At 40.4% G+C, this 18,048-nt stretch overlaps 2 protein-coding genes and 1 pseudogene across 3 annotated transcripts in view; 2 read left to right on the top strand and 1 right to left on the bottom strand.

The window, feature by feature from the left end:
- The window catches only part of LOC113686632 (uncharacterized), a 187,630-nt gene that overhangs the window by 114,244 nt on the left and 55,338 nt on the right, over nucleotides 1-18,048 (bottom strand). The gene's annotated exons all lie outside the window — the stretch shown is intronic.
- Nucleotides 418-1,533, top strand: LOC149048041 (uncharacterized). Its single transcript, XM_089200281.1, has one exon. The coding sequence runs from the start codon at nucleotides 492-494 to the stop codon at nucleotides 1,494-1,496; it is 1,005 nt and encodes a 334-aa protein (XP_089056407.1). The 5' UTR covers nucleotides 418-491; the 3' UTR covers nucleotides 1,497-1,533.
- On the top strand, nucleotides 13,467-17,448 carry LOC149048040 (uncharacterized; annotated as a pseudogene). The gene is made up of 2 exons (XR_016185397.1): nucleotides 13,467-13,633; nucleotides 16,135-17,448. The product of XR_016185397.1 is annotated as an uncharacterized LOC149048040 (transcript).

Genomic DNA, 18,048 nt, shown 5'->3' with positions numbered 1-18,048 from the left:
CTGTCATGAGCATTTTCGGGCAGAAGATATCTTGAAAAAACTTTCTGGTCGCTCGAATTTGAAGACAGGTTTGTGATATTGTCGAGCTTTTGTTGTGTGCGTTCATGATTTGAGCTATGAAAAACTCAAAATTCAAAGATATTTTGGTCTTTAGAAACAAGGATTCGTTTAATTTTTCCCAAATCAAAGATTTTGGTTGTTTTATTCGACGATTGTTGTTTTATTGTAAACTTTATGATTTAAAGTGTTTCATGTCTTGTGATTTTTGTTACTGAATGATAGAATATTTAATGTATGCTTATTAATATTGCTGGACTTCACAAAAGCAATCAATTTAATTGCAGATTAACTCATAATAAATAAATCTGAAATGATTACTGTCACATTTAATAAGTTTTATTTATTTATTTGTTTATTTACAAGGTGCAGAGCCATGTATATTTAGCTGGACAAAGCAATCAAACCAAAGAAAGGCACCAAAGGAAAGAAAGATGGATGAGTCAACTGTTGGAGTAGCAGCATCAGCATTGCAGTTTGGATCCTGCTCAGTATTTCCTTCTATCAATGCGTCAACTGATGCTGCTCATTCATTTTCAGAGTGTGATGAAAATGCTGCTGAAGTGGAGTGTGAGTCCCCTCAAACAGAGCCTGATTGTGTCCTTGAACTGCAAAGGAGAATTGAATTACTTGAAACTCAGCTAGCTGACTGCCAGGAAAAACTCAGTGAAGCAGAAAAGGAAAATGCTCTGTTATCGGAACGTCAATTTTCCATTGACAAAATTAAAGATGACAATGCTGCTGTTTTATTTTACACTGGATTCCCAAGTTATGAGGCATTAATAAGCTTCTACAAATACATTGAGCCAAAGCTTTCCAAAATGCAGTACTGGAAGGGTGAAAATCTAGTAAAGGAAAGCCAGCCTTATCAACTTGATGATAACAAGAGTAAACCTGGACCATCAAGGAAGCTCACTTTTCTGGATGAGTTCCTACTGGTGCTCATGAGACTGAAAGGTCTATTTGTACAGGACCTTGCCAACAGATTTGGCATCAGTGCCAGCCTGGTTTCCAGGATCTGCATGACCTGGATAAATTTGCTCTATCATGAGCTCAAGGACCTGTTTCCATTGGGTGGGCGTGTGTCTGACAAGCAAAGAACAAGAGAGAGTAGTGTATTAGATTTGTTGCAAGTGGGTGATAATGTCATGGTTGATCACGGATTTGACATTTCTGCAATTGTACCTGCTAGCGTTACAGTAAACATGCCACCATTTTTGGCTGGCCATGATCAAATGACAGCAGCTGAAACTGAAGAGACTATGAGCATTGCTTCAGTGCGCATTCACGTGGAGCGTGCAATTGGCCGCATTAAGACCTACCACATTTTAGATGGTACCTTACCTAATACATTGAGCCCCTATGCAACACAAATTTCAACTGTCTGTGGCCTTCTGACAAACTTTTTACCCCCTTTACTACCACCGGCCAATCTTTGATTCTAGTTTTTGCTGTCTATTTATTATTAGGTAGAAATGTTTATGACGACCGCATGAAAGACAGCCTTGCCGCTTGTCTCTGACACTCCCGAGAGCAGGCCCAGGCCACCTACAACCGACGCACAGCAAAGGAGAGGAAGCCCCCGGCACTAGATTTGGCCAGGCGCAAGGCCGAAGAGGAGCTTGTAACTGGGCCCATGGCCAGCCACCGGCCAGACACCGCCGCCGAGCCGGAGATCGGCATTGGTGACTTTGTGGGACTCATGGCCAAGGGCTGCACCCTAGAGAAGCCTTTGATTTTCCTGGGGGTGTGTTCAAGCTTTCCGCCAAAAGACTAGGTCCTTCTTCCATGGTACAGGCACACCCGGAGGTTCTAACCATGCCCCAGACTTGGACGGTGATCACTTCGCGGAGTTGAGAGTCGTTAAGTGCTGTGAAGGTGGCTGCTGCCAAAGGGAGTTCCAACGCCATGCTGACCACCGTGCACAAGATACACAAGGCAGTCATCGGCAGGGACCAGGGATCCTGACCTGAAGGTCAGAAAAGCAAAAGGAAAAGGAAAACAGAACCAGAACTCTAAGATCCGTTTCCTTTGCTATTGTTGTTGTTGTTGTTGTTGTTGTTGTTGCGGTCGTAGTTGCGGTTGTAGTTGCGGTTGTCGTTGAGGTTGTTGGACTTTCAGAAGCTAGAGGTCGTCAGCCACTGATGTCAATTTCTAGCTGTTAAATAATAAAAATGTGTGAATTTGAAAGGTCCCATGTCAGTCAGTTAACTATTGTTCAGAAAGCGAGAATGACCATGAAATCTGCTTCAAAGATTCTGATAGGGAAAGTGTGCCAAGAATGCAATGTTCCTAGTGTGATAGTAAATTATAGATTTGTACCGGAGTTCAAAACAAAGATCTAGAGACTAAATCAAGCACCAGCGAAAGCCAAAACCAAAGAGGGTAGTGCGTTAAAAAAGCTCTTTCCCCAGTGGACAAATGGTAAATATTCAACCTGGAGTTTTAAGATTTATTACAATGAAATGGACAATGTAAGAGTACAAAATGAAAACATTGAATTGAAGGGACAGAGTGAAAGTAAAATCAATTGAAATAAAAATAAAATTAAACCAAAGTAAAATAAAATGAAATTATTCGACCCAGCCAAGAGCTGCCACTACCAGCATGCATTGCGTGCGTTACTGTCACACACTCGAGTTCATCATGGCCGATGCATGGAAGAGGCTCAATGAAAAAGTTAAAGCAAAGCGTACCAAAAAAAACCAGCCCAAGGACCATCGAAGGAAAGATGAAGTGACAGTTCAACGTTTGTCAGCAGAAGTTTCTGGAAAGGCCCAAAAGTATACAAGGATTGGGCCAAGAGAGTTTGTTCCCTTCGACGAAACGGAGGAATTGACCATTGGTATTATCAAGAGCGCTTGTGAGAGGCATTTTCTACAAAAAATCGGAAAGAATCTCGTATGTGATATCTTAGCAGGAGAACAGGGCCCATCGTGCAAGACTCTTGCCCAAATACCAGACTTAAAGGTTGTATACGTCCGCTTCATTCCAGATCCAGCTGATGAAGGCGATGTCAACAGCACCCAGAATTCCACGAGAAAGAGGAAGGACGCAACTGGAGAGTCCTCGACTTATACCGAATTTAATCCTCCGCCGTCAAAATCAAGGTCAAGCCCCAGTAAACTTATGCATTCGAGACAGAAATTACCCACACAAGCAGCGGGCACAAAAAGTACGTATTACCCTCGAAGTTTATCAATTTCTGACATGATCAAACTTGGCAAATCAACACAAATACCGCCACTACTATTGTGAGAATTTTCAGATTCGATATGGAAGTTTTGTCGTGGTCGAAAGTTCCAACCACTGTCGAGTTCTATGAGGATAAAGAGGCAATCGGAACTGGCGGATTCCGTAAAGCATTCAAAGCAACATCCAAACATCCAGAATTTGTTGCGACAACGTGGGTGATAAAGCACTATCTACCAAGCGCTTTAAAGTGCATCTCGGATACCGGTCAAACTATCGAGCAACACAACCGCAGGGTTGTTCAGATGCATCTCCTAGCTAGGAATTTTGCTTCGCAACTTGAGGCAGAAATCAAGGAGGAAAGCAAGGTTTTAAGAACTACATTTAGATATAGAAAGATCTTTCATGGAGAAACAGACGAGGGGGAGTATTTTACAGTCGAAGAATTTATCCCTGGCCAGTTAAAGAAGTACGTAAACAACACTGGCCAAACCTGTGTCGATCCTACAGATGAGATGGCCCAGAAGGCAGAGTGTTTGACACACTTCACGTATGAGAGATCACAGAAAAAACTTATGCTAGTTGACATCCAGGGAAGTGGATATGACTTATTTGACCCAGAAATTGCTTCTACAGATTTACTGGACGAGGGTGACAAGCAATACCTGTATTGTAATGGAAATCTTTCCAAAGTAGCAATTTCAACATTTGTGAAAGAGCACACTTGTAGTTTGTTCTGTAACTTGCTTGGCCTACCAGCAATAGAAAATTAAGGGGCAACTCAAGCTGCTATAAAATTGTGAACATTGAGACATTGTTGACAAAACTTGATACACTGTTTACAAAATAGCTAGTTCACATAAAATCACATGGTTACATATGATAATTTACGGGGCAGTCATAATTTGTTTCCAGGGGTGGGCTAGAGGATTGTGATATTAACCAACCTTGTTGTTGCTGAATTCACCCTCAAACAGATATGTTTTCATATACCCCAATTTAGGACACCAAAAAACCTGCTCTTGTTAATGTTTCTCCTCAACCCACCATGTGAGGATTGATGGTTAAAATTTGTATTATTTGTATTAGTAGGGTGCATAGTTTTTCTTGTTTCTGCTGCCCTTTCGATGTTACTGTTATTGCCATCAGTGTTATTGTTCGTTCCAGTTTATTTCCACAAAGGTTATGGATATCATGTTCAGATACATTATCATTCAAATTAAAGATAGTTGTGGGTCCCTTAATCTGCAATATTACTATGCATTAAAAATAATTAAATAACTACAGTGGTGATAATACACCGAATGCAAATATGGCGGACCACTTGGGAGGACTGGGTATAGTTGCACGAAAGCGATGCTAGTGAGGCCTCGAGTTTGTTATGACAACGCGTCCTTCGAGTCCATCGAGTAAGTGTTTTGTAGTCGTTCTGTTCTACGCTTTTCGATATGGTTACGAGTTGTTGTGTCCCTGAATGCAATCAGAAAGGAAAGAAGACGCCCACAGGACAGAAAGTTTCTTTCTTTAAATTCCCACGCACTCCTACGAGGAGAAAACAGTGGATTCACACAATTCGCCGTGAAGAAGGAAAGGATTTTAAGATCGTCGATGGAACAAAAGTTTGTTCCCTTCATTTTAGGCGAGAAGATTTAAGAAAATCATTCAATGGACGGGCTTATGTGGTTCCCAGTGGCGTTCCAACCAGATTTTCGTGGTCAGTTCCATCTCCAAGGAAAAGAAAAGCTCCTCCAGAAAGACATCCTCTGCCTCAGAAGAAATTATTTGCAACAATGTCTGCTTCCTCTGATCACACCGAGTTACATGTAGTGAGCGAAACAGATATCACGGCGGAATCAAACTGAAATACTGAGCCAAACCGAAATACTGAGCCAAACCGAAATACTGAGCCAAACCGAAATACTGAGCCAAACCGAAATACTGAGCCAAACCGAAATACTGAGCCAAACCGAAATACTGAGCCAAACGATACTTGTTCGGAGTTAAATGCGCCAAAAAAGATCGAGGAACTGGAAGAGGAGGTGTTAAAACTTCGACAGGAAAACACTAAGCTAAAAAAGAAATTGGACGAGGTAGAGAAACAGAACGAGGCTATCTCGGCCCGACTATTTTCTCTGAAACGCTTTACATCAGACGCTGACATCAACTTTTATACTGGCCTTCCAAATTATGCTACTTTCCTCGCCTTATTTAACTTTTTGAACCCAGGTGAAAATGGAGAAAACATTCGTCCAAGAAGCACCTTAAAAGATGTGCCAGAGGATTTTTATGATGTGGACTCTGATGATATAGAAAACATTTCACCTGCAAAGAAAGGACGCCCACGAAAACTCAAACCAGTTGAAGAATTTTTTATTGTCTTATGCCGCCTGAGAAGAGGCTTTTCAGAGCGTCATTTGGCTCACTTGTATGGTGTTGCCCAGTCCACCATAAGCAGGCTTTTTGTGCCATGGATTAATTTCATGTATCTGAAATTTGGCCAGGTTTGCATCTGGCCTCCTAAGTCAGTTGTTCAGGCAACTATGCCTGCAGATTTCAAAGAAAAATTTCTCTCAACGCGCAACCATGTGACATTGAAAGGACTTGATGGTATTGCACCAAGTGGAGCTATTACATTTTGCAGTCAACTTTATACCGGCAGCATCTCTGACTGCGAAATTGTTTTACGGAGTGGATTTTTGTCCCAATCCTTTGAAGATGGTGACTCTGTTATTGCAGACAAGGGAATTCAGATACAAGACATCCTGCCCCTTGGTGTGGATCTGAATATCCCACCCTTTTTAGGCAGTGATGCTCAAATGTCTGCCGAAGATGTTGTTAGGACACAGCAGATTGCAAGTCTTCGGATACACGTCGAAAGGGCCATCAACAAGATAAAGAACTTCCGAATTTGGAATGGAGTTGTTCCTCTGAGTTTATTTAGTGTCGTTAGCCAAATGTGGACTGTTTGTGCTTTCCTGTGCAACGCTCAGGATCCACTCATATCTAATATCCCATGATCTGCTTATGTTTATTGTTTAACTAAGCCAATGTTGTTGTTTTCATTTATCTTTAGTTAAAATATTTTTCAAACCAGTTTTGTTTTTGTCACTTTTTCTGTTTAAAACATGATATTTAAAAACATACAAAATCATAAATCAAACTGGTTTGAAAAATGCAAAACCAAAAATAAATATGAACCACAACAGTAAAATTGACTTGACGGCAGGGCTAGTTATAACACTTAAATGTCCTGCTAACCTAAAAGTTTAGCATTTGCACAATGTCTGAACAGTAACAAAACACTATAGACCCATGATGTTACATGAAACACATAAATATAAACCTAAGGTGGGAATGGGGGGGTGCTCCATTAGGGCTTATGGTGGACATGCAGCCAGCCTGTGTATGGCTTTTAGGGATTGTTTTGGGTTAAATTTCTCAAGCAGGGAACCAAAATCAGCATTCTGTCTGAAAGTCTGCAGGGTGGGAAAGTTTCTCTTCTTAAACATGGTCAGATTTTGAGTGTCTGAGCTACACCTCTCAACCCAATGATACATGGAGTACCCCCCCTCAGAATCCAGAGCCTCATGAACCTAATGATTGTATAACAGTAGTTAATTGTTTTGATGTTTAAATGTCCCAAATAGGGGCTCACCATGTAGTAAACGTGCATATTATAATAACAGTGACTTTGCCTTATGCTCTTGGTTCTCTAGCTGCTATAGCCAGGAAGTGTTTAAAATAATGCAGTTTCAATGTGTCCTTTAAATTGTTCCAAAATTGCACGTCAAATGGAATTCGCTCGATGCTCATTCCCTTACTGGTGTAGACGATGAAATCGCACCACTTTGCCCCAGTCACACCCATCAGCCCTTGCACATAGTATTTATGGGTGCGTTTAAGTTTAGGCTTTCCATCGACTTCTTCTATGAAAAAGCTGCTATCAGAGCATGCATCCAGTGGGGTGACTAAGTACTTGGTTTCTGGGCACTTGACCTCAGAAAGACCAAATTGATCAGAGCATCCAGGATCAATAACCTTGCCATCTGGTGATGCACCTTTAAGGAGATCGTCTTCTTTCCGCGATGAAACCCTGCTATCCGCCATTTTCGAGAACAGCCCGGGAGAACAGTCCCTATATTCCCGCCATTTTTGGTCTTTACGATGCACGCAATGCATGCTGGTAGTGGCAGCTCTCGGCTGGGTCGAATAATTTCATTTTACTTTGGTTTTATTTTATTTTACTTTGGTTTTATTTTATTTTACTTTGGTTTTATTTTATTTTACTTTGGTTTTATTTTATTTTACTTTGGTTTTATTTTATTTTACTTTGGTTTTATTTAATTTTTATTTCAATTGATTTTACTTTCACTCTATTTTAAAAATAAAAAAATAAATTGGAAAAAAAAATGTAAATCAAAATAAAAAAGAAAACAATTTTCTTTCAAAAATGCGGATTTTTCTATTAGCAGTTCTTGGCCACCATACACCGGGACCTTTACTCAGCTATTTTAATTTTTGCCCCGGCGATTTTCACGCTCAGTTTGTATTAAAACTCCTGTGGAGACTATGGTCAGCTGACAATTTTTAATTTGAACGTAAATTACGGTAAAATAAATAAAATTTTGCAATATATCTCTGCTTTTGGGTATGTTTCTTTGTGATAAATTTTGTGCACGTGCAGCTACTTTGGAGTTCGTGACTTGAGACGTTATGAAACAAAACAAACGCATTTATGGGCACTCCCAAAGATCGTAATCGGGGCATCGAATAACCTCCATTCGTGAGTAAATGTGTCAAAAATAATAGTGTTACAAAACCTGGAAGCCTCGCGAGAAAAAAAAATGCGTATTTCCGTCACGGTTTCTCATGGTGTTGCGACAGACAACGGCAATAAATTCAGCTTGTTCCATCGCTACAGTTCAGTCTAGCATTTGCTTTCGAGAGAAAACAGTCAAACAGCAATTCCCATCTTTGTGACAACGTTACGTGACATATCTACTTTGGCGGCCTTGTACAGTACCAAATGAAGCGGAAAATTAATCAGTACTTCACTCAGAGGTAAGCTTTTTTCTTTGTAGTTAAAATGTAATTAGTTTGTATGTACAGTACCTGTCGCGCCGCTTCGGCAAGATCATAATATCGATAACATTGCGTTGCTATATTTAGTCTGACGTTGCTTTAAATTACCCGCAAGGTTTTTTAATTTGCCTTTAAGCTTTTACCTTTCCTAGCCTAACAAGTTAAGATGGGCATGGCATGTTCTCCAGTTGTTTTTCATTCAACACCATTTTAATATATTCACGTGTGTGAAATTTAGAAAACGTGTGCGGTGAAGCGAATCCAACTTGTTTACGTTAGTTTCTACTTTCACAAGCTAGCAAGAGGTAGGCAAAAAATATTCATTTCATACGAAATCTGCGGCATAAAATTAGAGCTTATATTATATAACACGATACTAAATAATTCATACACGTTTAGTGGAAATACGTGGAGACAAAAGTTTTTAGTTTTAAAACCCACCCGCACTAATTCAATTAAATTGAAACAAAGTGTGAATCAACTCATTCCATCAGAGAATTGTAAACCTGAACGTAGCGATGAAAAGTTTGAATGTTGAACGAAAAAAAAAAATGTAAATGTTGCTGTACGTTATATGATAAGGAAGGGTTGCAACTTTTTCCCGGAAAAAAATTGGTATTCGATTATTTATGGCAAGAATGCGGAAACAACAAAATTAGGCACGCGAGACAAGCGAGACTTCGTGCTGCAAAGCGGAAACATGCTTGTTCCTCTTCGTTTTTGTTTTTGTTTTTTTTTTTTAACGGGTGAAGAAACTGTAAATGTATTTTCTGTCTTTCCTTTCTTATTCCACAAAATGGAACATATCCTTACCTCTTTAAATATAAATTAAATTGCAGGCCGACGCCAAAAAAAACGTCTGTTCCGGGAGGCGAAACACACGGCGAAACACCTGTGGTTAATGTACTCTCGGCTTCAGCTATTGAAGAACCTAGCAGTCAATCATCCAATCCTAAGCCTAGTCAGTGTTTCTCCTCAACAAATGCTTACCGAAGATTCAGCGGCCAGCACATCAACCGCACCTCCGAGCAGGTCAACTTCAACGAAGCCTAGTGTGCCCGATATCAATGCTACGCACGATATGATCAATGATCTATTCTCAGCAGACGAAGTTGTGCAGTTTTTACCACTGCACTGAAACTACGTGCAACTACCAGAAGGAGAAAGGAAAGGAAAAATTTGACCATGCATGGATCTTTCGACGCGATTTAACTCACGATGCAATAACAGGGCTGTTGTGGTTACTTCATTAAAGAGAAGGGTATGTACTGTCTACTCTGCAGACTTCACCAGGCAAAGGGCAAGCACAATAAGAGTGCATCATATGGAATGGAACCCGCTGTACGTTTCCAGACCTCAGCACTTGTGGAGCACTGCAGCGGACAGAAACATCAAGATTCCATTGCAGCAGAAATGTTAAAGAAGACCTCGATTTTTCAAGAAAAACTTGACGAGCGAAACTTCCACAGGGATGAGATTCTGTATAGCGCTTTCATGTCATTGTACTGGCAGGTTCAGCATGGCATTGCCTACCGAAACTTCCCCTCCATGTTGAAGATGATGCGGACGATAACACTGGAAAAGCTGGAGCATTTCCAACATGAATCATTGTGGTCAGTAAGAGGACTCCTCACGACAATGGGCAGGGTAATAAAGGAAAAGATCACAAAAGCTGCTAACGAAGCGAAGTGTTATGGCCTCATGGTGGACGATGTTACTGACATTCAAGTGAAAGAACAACATCATTTTCATCCAGTATGTGGAAAATGCAAATGCGCAAATCCGCTTTTTAGCTGTCAAAGATCTTATGGAGGATGCTGCGTCACCGAACGCCAAAACCATCACTGACAACATTAAAGAAGAACTGGCTAAGGATGACCTTGACGTTCAAAAATTCCTGAGTTTGGCATCTGATGGAGCTTCAGTAATGGTTGGCAAGAATAATGGCGTAGCAGCACTGCTCAAAAGGGAGAACACAAGACTGGTCAACGTTCACTGTATCTGCCACAGACTGGCATTAGCTTGTGGGGACTCCAACAACGAGGTGAAGTACATGCTAACCATAGAACGCCTACTGGTTCAGCTGTACAAGTGGCTCAAAAACTCCTGTGTGAAGACGGCAGCGTATCTTAAGATGCAATTACGACTTCGAGACATGCAGCTTCCCGCTGACGAGTCTAAACGACACAAAATTGGTCACAAACTTCAATGGGCTTGCAGAACACGGTGGCTGTCCACAGACAAAGCGGTGCTGGGGGTTTGGCAGGACTACACTGCAATTCTTTTAACGCGCAGTGCTGGTGAGTTCGGAAATGATGCAACTGCCATTGGTCTACTATCCCAGATGAAGACTGTGAAATTCATAGGTAAAAAATGAGATTTTTATTCTGGGTTAAGAAAGGCCTGTGTATGTACTTAGAAGACTTTGTTAAAGTCTGATGTTTATATTGACAAGTCTAGTGAACAAATGATTCAACAGCATTATGTTTCTTTTTTTTTCTGTAGGGAGTATTTATATCCTGAAGATGATTCTTCCTATCCTCACAACAATCAGCAAATGTTTCCAAGCTGGTGTAGTTTCATTTGCCAAGATTGTTCCTACACTTCAGTATGCCAAGGAACAACTCAAGTAAATTGCTACCAACAAGACACCTATCGCAGTGCTAAAACAGGTACACTTTATCTACATGTTTTATTGTAACTGTAATGTATGTATTATCAATGTAGTTTTATAAGTTGTCAAGTTGTTCTAGTGAAAATCAGCGTGAAAACCTGTATATTTCTTAGTTATCATAACAGTTACCGACATATAGTTAAATATCGATTATGCTACGGGAATAAAAAAACAATTACATTATCAGATTTTCTGTCATTCTTCATACAGGACTTGCAACCTGAAGGACGTCTCCAACTTGTTTTGAAGGACTTAAGAGCAAGAGACCAGCCAGACCAGTCACTGCCAACATCCCACCAAGAAACTCAACTCAAAAGCTTTTTGAAGAAGTATGTTGGTGCCCTGACTGAAAACATTCATGCACGGTTCCAGGAGTCCTCTCCTGTACTTGATTCCTTCAAAATATTTGATTTACTTTCTGTTCCTGCAAAAACTGACGATGGCTTCAGGTATTGTCTACTTTGGGTACTTTGATATCTTGGTTTTAACATTAAACAAATTAGGCCACTATCTGGTTTATGCTTTTTCATTTACTGTTTTACAATTTCTTTTTCTTAAAGTGAACATGACTCCAGCATGGTTAAGAAGTTGGCCGACCATTACTTCCCAAGGCCTTAGCATGCAGAAGACCACCAACAGCTTATTGTGGAATGGCAAAAGGCAAAATATGACCTACTGCAGAGGAAGGAAAATGATCTGCCACAAGCTATTCGTCAGGGGGAAGGTTCAATTACAGCTACTGATTGGTGCCTATCCAAGCTGATGCAGCCACCCTATAGATCTCACTATCCCATGCCATCATTCATGGCTGAAGTTTGTCTAAGTTGCCCAGTCACTAATGCTTGGCCTGAGAGGGGAGCCAGTGTCCTGAAATGGCAGAAGAACAGGTTGCGGTCAAGAATCAAAAATGATTTGCTAAACCCCTTGTTGCACATTTCTATCAATGGGCCCAAACAACAGTCAAAGGAGTTGCCATCCTTAATCTGTGATGTGGTTGCAGAGTGGCTGAAAGAAAAGGATAGAAGAAAGCTTAAAAAGCTTCCTCCCATCTCAGCTACTGTGGCCTCATCTTCCTTGGCAAATGCAGAAGCAGTCCCAGACCATCCACCAACACTCGATGAAGCCACTCCACATGATCTAGATGTACCATCCTCCTTGGAAGTTGATGATTCACAAAGCATCAAGAGTGAGCCAAATGTTGACACATATGTTGCTGCTCTCCAGCTTGAATGCGATGAGAAAAGCCACAACATGGAAGATTCTGACTATGAATCAGACTATTTCTCTGCTTAGCTATAAAGTATCAAGTATAGATAATTCATTGCTCTGAGTTGTCTTAGGTTAATCACACCATAAATGAATGCATTTCTGAGCCAAAAAATGATTTTTAAAGAAGAAATAAATTATCAAGGAAATTTTTTTTACTTGTGGATTTAAAACAAGAAAACACCAGTTCTTGACATATGAAGAGCATCCTGACTGCAGAAAGATACATTATGGATTATTGAAGCTGAAAGGTATGTGTTTTATATAGGAGTATTATAGATTTATACCATGTGAGCTTTACAACTTTGAAAATAAATATTAAAATTGTGAAAAAGCCAAAGTTGTCATTTATTTCTTAAGCATTTTGGTGTGTAATCCATACTACAAGTTGCATGTTTCATTGTAACAAATGCCATCTTATATCAGCCAATATAACAACAGAAAGTGTGCAAAAGTAGCCTCAAATGCACCCATTTGGGCCTAAAATTTTTAAATTTTCCCGGGGGAGGCCCCCTGCACCCCCCAGTGGGAGGGGGGCCACCCCCTCCCACTACGTGGCAAGAAATGGCGGCAGAGCCGCCATTTTGATCCCTCTTACTTTGGAAAAGGTCCCTTTTAATAAAAATCTTCACAAAAACCCTGATTCTTTTGCAAACTGCAAAGGATGCTGTCATCGCTATGCCGAAATTCAAGCTTTACTTCCAGTCAGGTCAAATTAGTTTTAGGGAATAGCAAAACGGAATCCATTTTTCACCACTGGAAAAGAATTGAAGATCAAGCCATGCAAGGCTGGGGAAGTTAAAACTATTGCAAGATCTTTGTACAATAAAATTGATGTCACCTTTTAAAACGTATGCCGTATATCTTTTGGCGAGGCCTTGACTAACCTCCCAGAGCTCCAAGCTCCAAAAAGACAATCCCCAGCTGGAGCCAAGAGAGAAAAGAGAGCCACATATAGAAGATATAAACAAAGAGTTGAAGAGGAATGGGAGAAAACTTCCCTTTTGAGGTAACCATTTTTGGAAGAGGGTTACTGACTGTCAGTTTGTAGGGAATATATTTGTCAAGTAGGCAATTTACATCAAATAACAATCTAATTTAGTCAGAGCATCATCACCCGAAAAATCTGCTATTAACTGTAATTACCAACAATTCAACAACTTATAAAAAATGGGATAAAAAAGACGAAAGCTTCATGCTGTTCTTATATGCGGGTGTTTACTGTACTGATTACATTGCCAAGCAAAGTAGTAGACAGGAATTTTTGCCTCTCTTAGGTTCTTATATTGACAAAGCTCATGTGGAACCCCTTCATCTAAAGAACAATGCTTGGCAGTACTTCTTTAACCCTTTCCTTCCCAGGTAGCCCTGCAGGGCTACCTGGACCACACACAAAAAGCTCCAGGCGTTCCTCGTGTTACAACCGTGAAGTCGGAGTCTGGGTACGATTAAAAGCCATCAGTGTTGTTTTGAGTCTTATTCTGGCTAGTTTGGGACGTTTTCCTCGCAATTTTTTGCCTTTCTCGGATAGTTACACCTTTCTTGTTTATCATCAGGATATTTAAAAATGGCGACTTGTCGAATTCGAGAAAATTTGTCTGTAGAAGTTTTAAAGCGGCTAGATGCGATGGACGCCGATCCATCGATCGCTTATGACTCGTCTGAGTCAGAGATCGAAGATGAGGAAGTTGTGGCCGTTTTTCCTGAGAATTCAGTGGGAATTGAGGATAATTCTGGCGACAGTCCTTCTTTATCGGATGAAGAATGCGAGTCTTCGAGTGAAAGTGAGGTAGATCGTCGTGAATATGTGAGAGAACAGCGACAAGACAGGTCTCGACAGCTTCGAGAAGCCATTGGCAGAGCACGTGGTCGAAGAAGAGGCCAAGGAGCGGTGAGAGCCAGAGGGAGGAGAGGAGGAAACCGAGGAGCCAGAATCCAAGATGGCGGCCAACAATATGTTTGGTTAGAGGAAAACAGCAGGAGAAATTTAAAACAGTTTACAAGTGCTGTTGGGCCAACAAGACGAGGTGAGAGGAGGCAGGCAAGTGCTCTTGAGTACTTTGAACTGTTTTTTGACCACCATGTGTGGAATTTGTTATTGACAATGACAAACCTGAATGCACAAAGGAAGAGGGCTGCTGGTACTGATGGTGGGGCCTGGAAAGATGTGACCCTGGAAGAACTGAAGGCATTCTTTGGACTAAACATTGCCATGGGAATTGTGAAATTGCCTGAGGCTAAAATGTACTGGCAGCAGAAATGGCTTACTAATGTTCCTGCCTTTGGTCAAGTCATGCCCAGGAATCGCTTTTTCCAGATTTTGCGCTATTTGCATGTCTCTGATGATGCTGCTATTGTTCCTGTTGGACAACCAGGATACGATAAGTTACACAAAATAAAGCCACTATTGGAACTGCTTTTTCCTAACTTTGAAAAAGCTTATAATCTCCATAAGAACATATCTATTGACGAATGTATGATTCCTTGGAGGGGGCGTTTGTCCTTCCGCCAGTTTATTGCAAGTAAGCCAATCCGTTTTGGCATCAAAGTCTGGGTCTTGGCAGATTCAGAAAGTACATATATTTATAGGCAGCAATTGTATATAGGGAGAAATCCAGGGGAAAGGGCAGAGGTGGGACTAGCAACTAGGGTGGTAAAGGAATTGTGCACTGGATTGGAGGGTTTTGGCCATCATTTATATACTGATAATTTTTACACAAGCGTGGATCTTTATCAGTATTTATTTGAAAACAGTATTTATGCTTGTGGGACCATCAAGGGATCGAGGAAGAATTTTCCGAATGAAATATTATTTGAAGGGACCAGGGGCTTGGCCAGGGGCACATATCAATGGCGGATGTGTGGTCCACTTCTTGCTGTTGGGTGGCTAGACAGCAAAGCTGTTTATTTTTTGTCTACCATTCACCCCCCTGAATTTCCACGTCGGGCAAATGCTGAGGCAAGGGTTGTTCGGCGAAGAGGGGCGGGAGAGGGAGGGGAAAGTGGAGATGTCCCTTGCCCACCCTTGTTGAAGGATTATAATAATTGCATGGGTGGGGTTGATCAAGCTGATCAAATGCTAAGGTATTACACTTGTATCAGGAAAACAGTGAAGTGGTACCGTCGTGTTCTTTTCCATGAGGTAGAGGTGGCCATTCACAATGCCTTTGTCATTGAATGCCATGAAAGGGAGGGAACAAACAGACCTAGGAGGGTTGCTTTGGACTTCAGGTATGAGTTGGCCGAGGGTCTGATAGGGAATTCCCGTACCCAACCAAAGACCCCAAATGCGCCACGAAATGAGGAGTTACGACTCCAAAATGTGGGTGCACATATGCCAGAAATGCTTGCAACTAGGGGAAATTGTTCTGTTTGCAGCAAAAAAATAAGACTATCTCATAAAAATGACTTCAAAGATGTTCCCAAGGATAGGTCACCCCCAGTTCCATATGTGCCACGCCCAAGCATATTTTGCAGGGTGTCTAATGTTTTCCTGTGCATCCAGAAGGATCACAACTGTTGGGGTGATTATCATTCTAAAGTAGAGTACTGGAGATAGAATTAATTTTGTAGACAATTTTACCTTGCATTTTAAACATTTGGGTCTTGCTACAGGCTTTGTAAATTGAAAAATGTTAATTTTTTATATTAAAATATATTTTTTATTAAGTTTATTAATATTTTATTAGAAGCTGTGACTATATGACACTGTATTAAATGATATATTCTTAAAAAGAAATGTCTAAAGTTTCATTTGATATCTCATTTATGGTAGTATGTTGACCATTAAACAACTTAGAAACATTTATTTGTTGGTCCTCTTGTATCCTTAAAATCCACCCCCGGGAGCCTGGGAATGAAAGAGTTAAAGCAGTTTTGACAGAAGCTATAAGAAAATCTAAGCTGGCAGCTGATTGTAAAAAGTTTTCAGAGGTTCCAGCTGATAGCCCTTTTGCACAAGTAATTACAGCTTTACAAACAGAAGTAAAAGCCAGGCTCCTTCCAAACAAGACCAAACAATGGTTTAATGAAACTCAAGGGTCTGGAGCTGATTTGCATTATAGATTTACCAGAAAAGATTCCCGCTGTTTTTGTCACAACTTCATGAGACTAATCAAGTGGCTAAGGTGTGAAAAAGACTCCAGTAAAGAACGTCAAACAGTTCTTGCTTTAGCTTAGTTAGGTGTGAGGCTAAGGGACTGTGTTTCTCTCTTTAGTAGATTTGAGATAACATCAGACCACATTGATCAGCTTTCTATTGCCTGTCATGAGTATTTTAAAGTAAATTCATTGTTGTTGCCAAGTTCTGTAAATCCTACTGTCTGGACATTGGGTCACATTGTCCCGGCTCATTGTCGTCAAGTGCTTGAAAAGTATGGCCAGGGGTTGGGGTTGGTAACCATGGAAGGACGAGAAGCGAAGCATATTTTTCTTAAAAAATTAGGTGAAAATACAACATATCAAAACAGATGGGTTGAAATATTTAGACATGAATATGTGATGCTGATTTGGCTACCTCAACAAGGTTTTCAGCAGCCAGAAGCTGCATGCAAAAATGTAGCCTACATCCCAGAGAGGATATTCAATGATCCATCTTATTGCTATTGTGGTCTGTTAAAGGCATGTCCTGAGGATGCTAAGTGCTGTGTCTGTGGAGACCCAATCATGAAATTTATTGAGCAAAGTGTAAAGGACGGAAGGATTGCTCCACAGCTTTTGTAATTAATGTTAAATCTGTACACAGTTGGACTCAAAAACACTGCTGACTTGAGATTATATATTATATTACATTACATAGTTTATATCATACCATACAATATAATATATTATATCATATCATATTATATTCAATTATATTACATTAGCAGCAGTAAGGAACTTTAAGATAGTGTTAGAATATAAAATCCAGTTTGATCACCCTTGTGTTGTGTGGTTTTGTTTACAATTGGTCCTAACATAAGGAATCAAACATGTTGGGACTCAATATCAAACTGCTCGGCATTCAAACATTGTTGCTAATACTGATAAAGTATATCTATGGCATTTTGATAGGATTCATTGGCAACTGCGAAGAGTGGAGGACAATTAACAACAACAATTTATTGGCATATACTGTAGATGTCATTACCTACAAATTATATAAGAATTAACTGCAATGGGCCATTCCATTTTATATCAGCACCCCCTTCCCCCCTATTAAGGGTCAAGGAAATCCTAGGGGGAGGGAGGGGGCCTTTAGCAGTAATTTCTGAAGGAGTAGCCATGTTGGTAACTTTGATCTTTTTGTTTTTTCTGAAGGGGGGTACGTGTCAGCACTTTGATCTTTAAAATCAGAGGGGGTCCTCAACTGTTATTTCCGAGGGAGTAGAGACCAAAACCCCTCAATAGGGAGGGTGGGAGGGGGGGGTGCTGGCCCAATAACTAAACTATATATATATATATATATATATATATATATATATATATATATATATATATATAAAGGCGAGGCAAGTAACTACAAATCGGCTGAGTGCATAATGTTAGGACAACTTATAATTACAAACAGCCTGACATATACTCCACTCAGTCTATTCCGCATTACTTATATGCTTACGAAAACGTGTAGCCAAATTCATTAGTGAATTTGTAGTGGGCTTTCACCACCACTTGCTGTGTCCTCTTAATAAATGTGATGGTGAAAGGCGTTTCAGAAGTTATGGAAACTTCTGAAGTTCCTTTTCTTGTTCCTTTACTCTGCTTAATAAGGAATTCTCGGACTGAGTCTCTGCTTAGCT

The sequence above is a fragment of the Pocillopora damicornis genome, chromosome 3 (genome assembly GCF_964200805.1).
Source record: "Pocillopora damicornis chromosome 3, jaPocDami1.2, whole genome shotgun sequence".
NCBI lineage: Eukaryota > Metazoa > Cnidaria > Anthozoa > Scleractinia > Pocilloporidae > Pocillopora > Pocillopora damicornis.
Note: the sequence above shows the minus strand (reverse complement) of the source record. Positions and strands in the feature narration are given on the sequence as shown.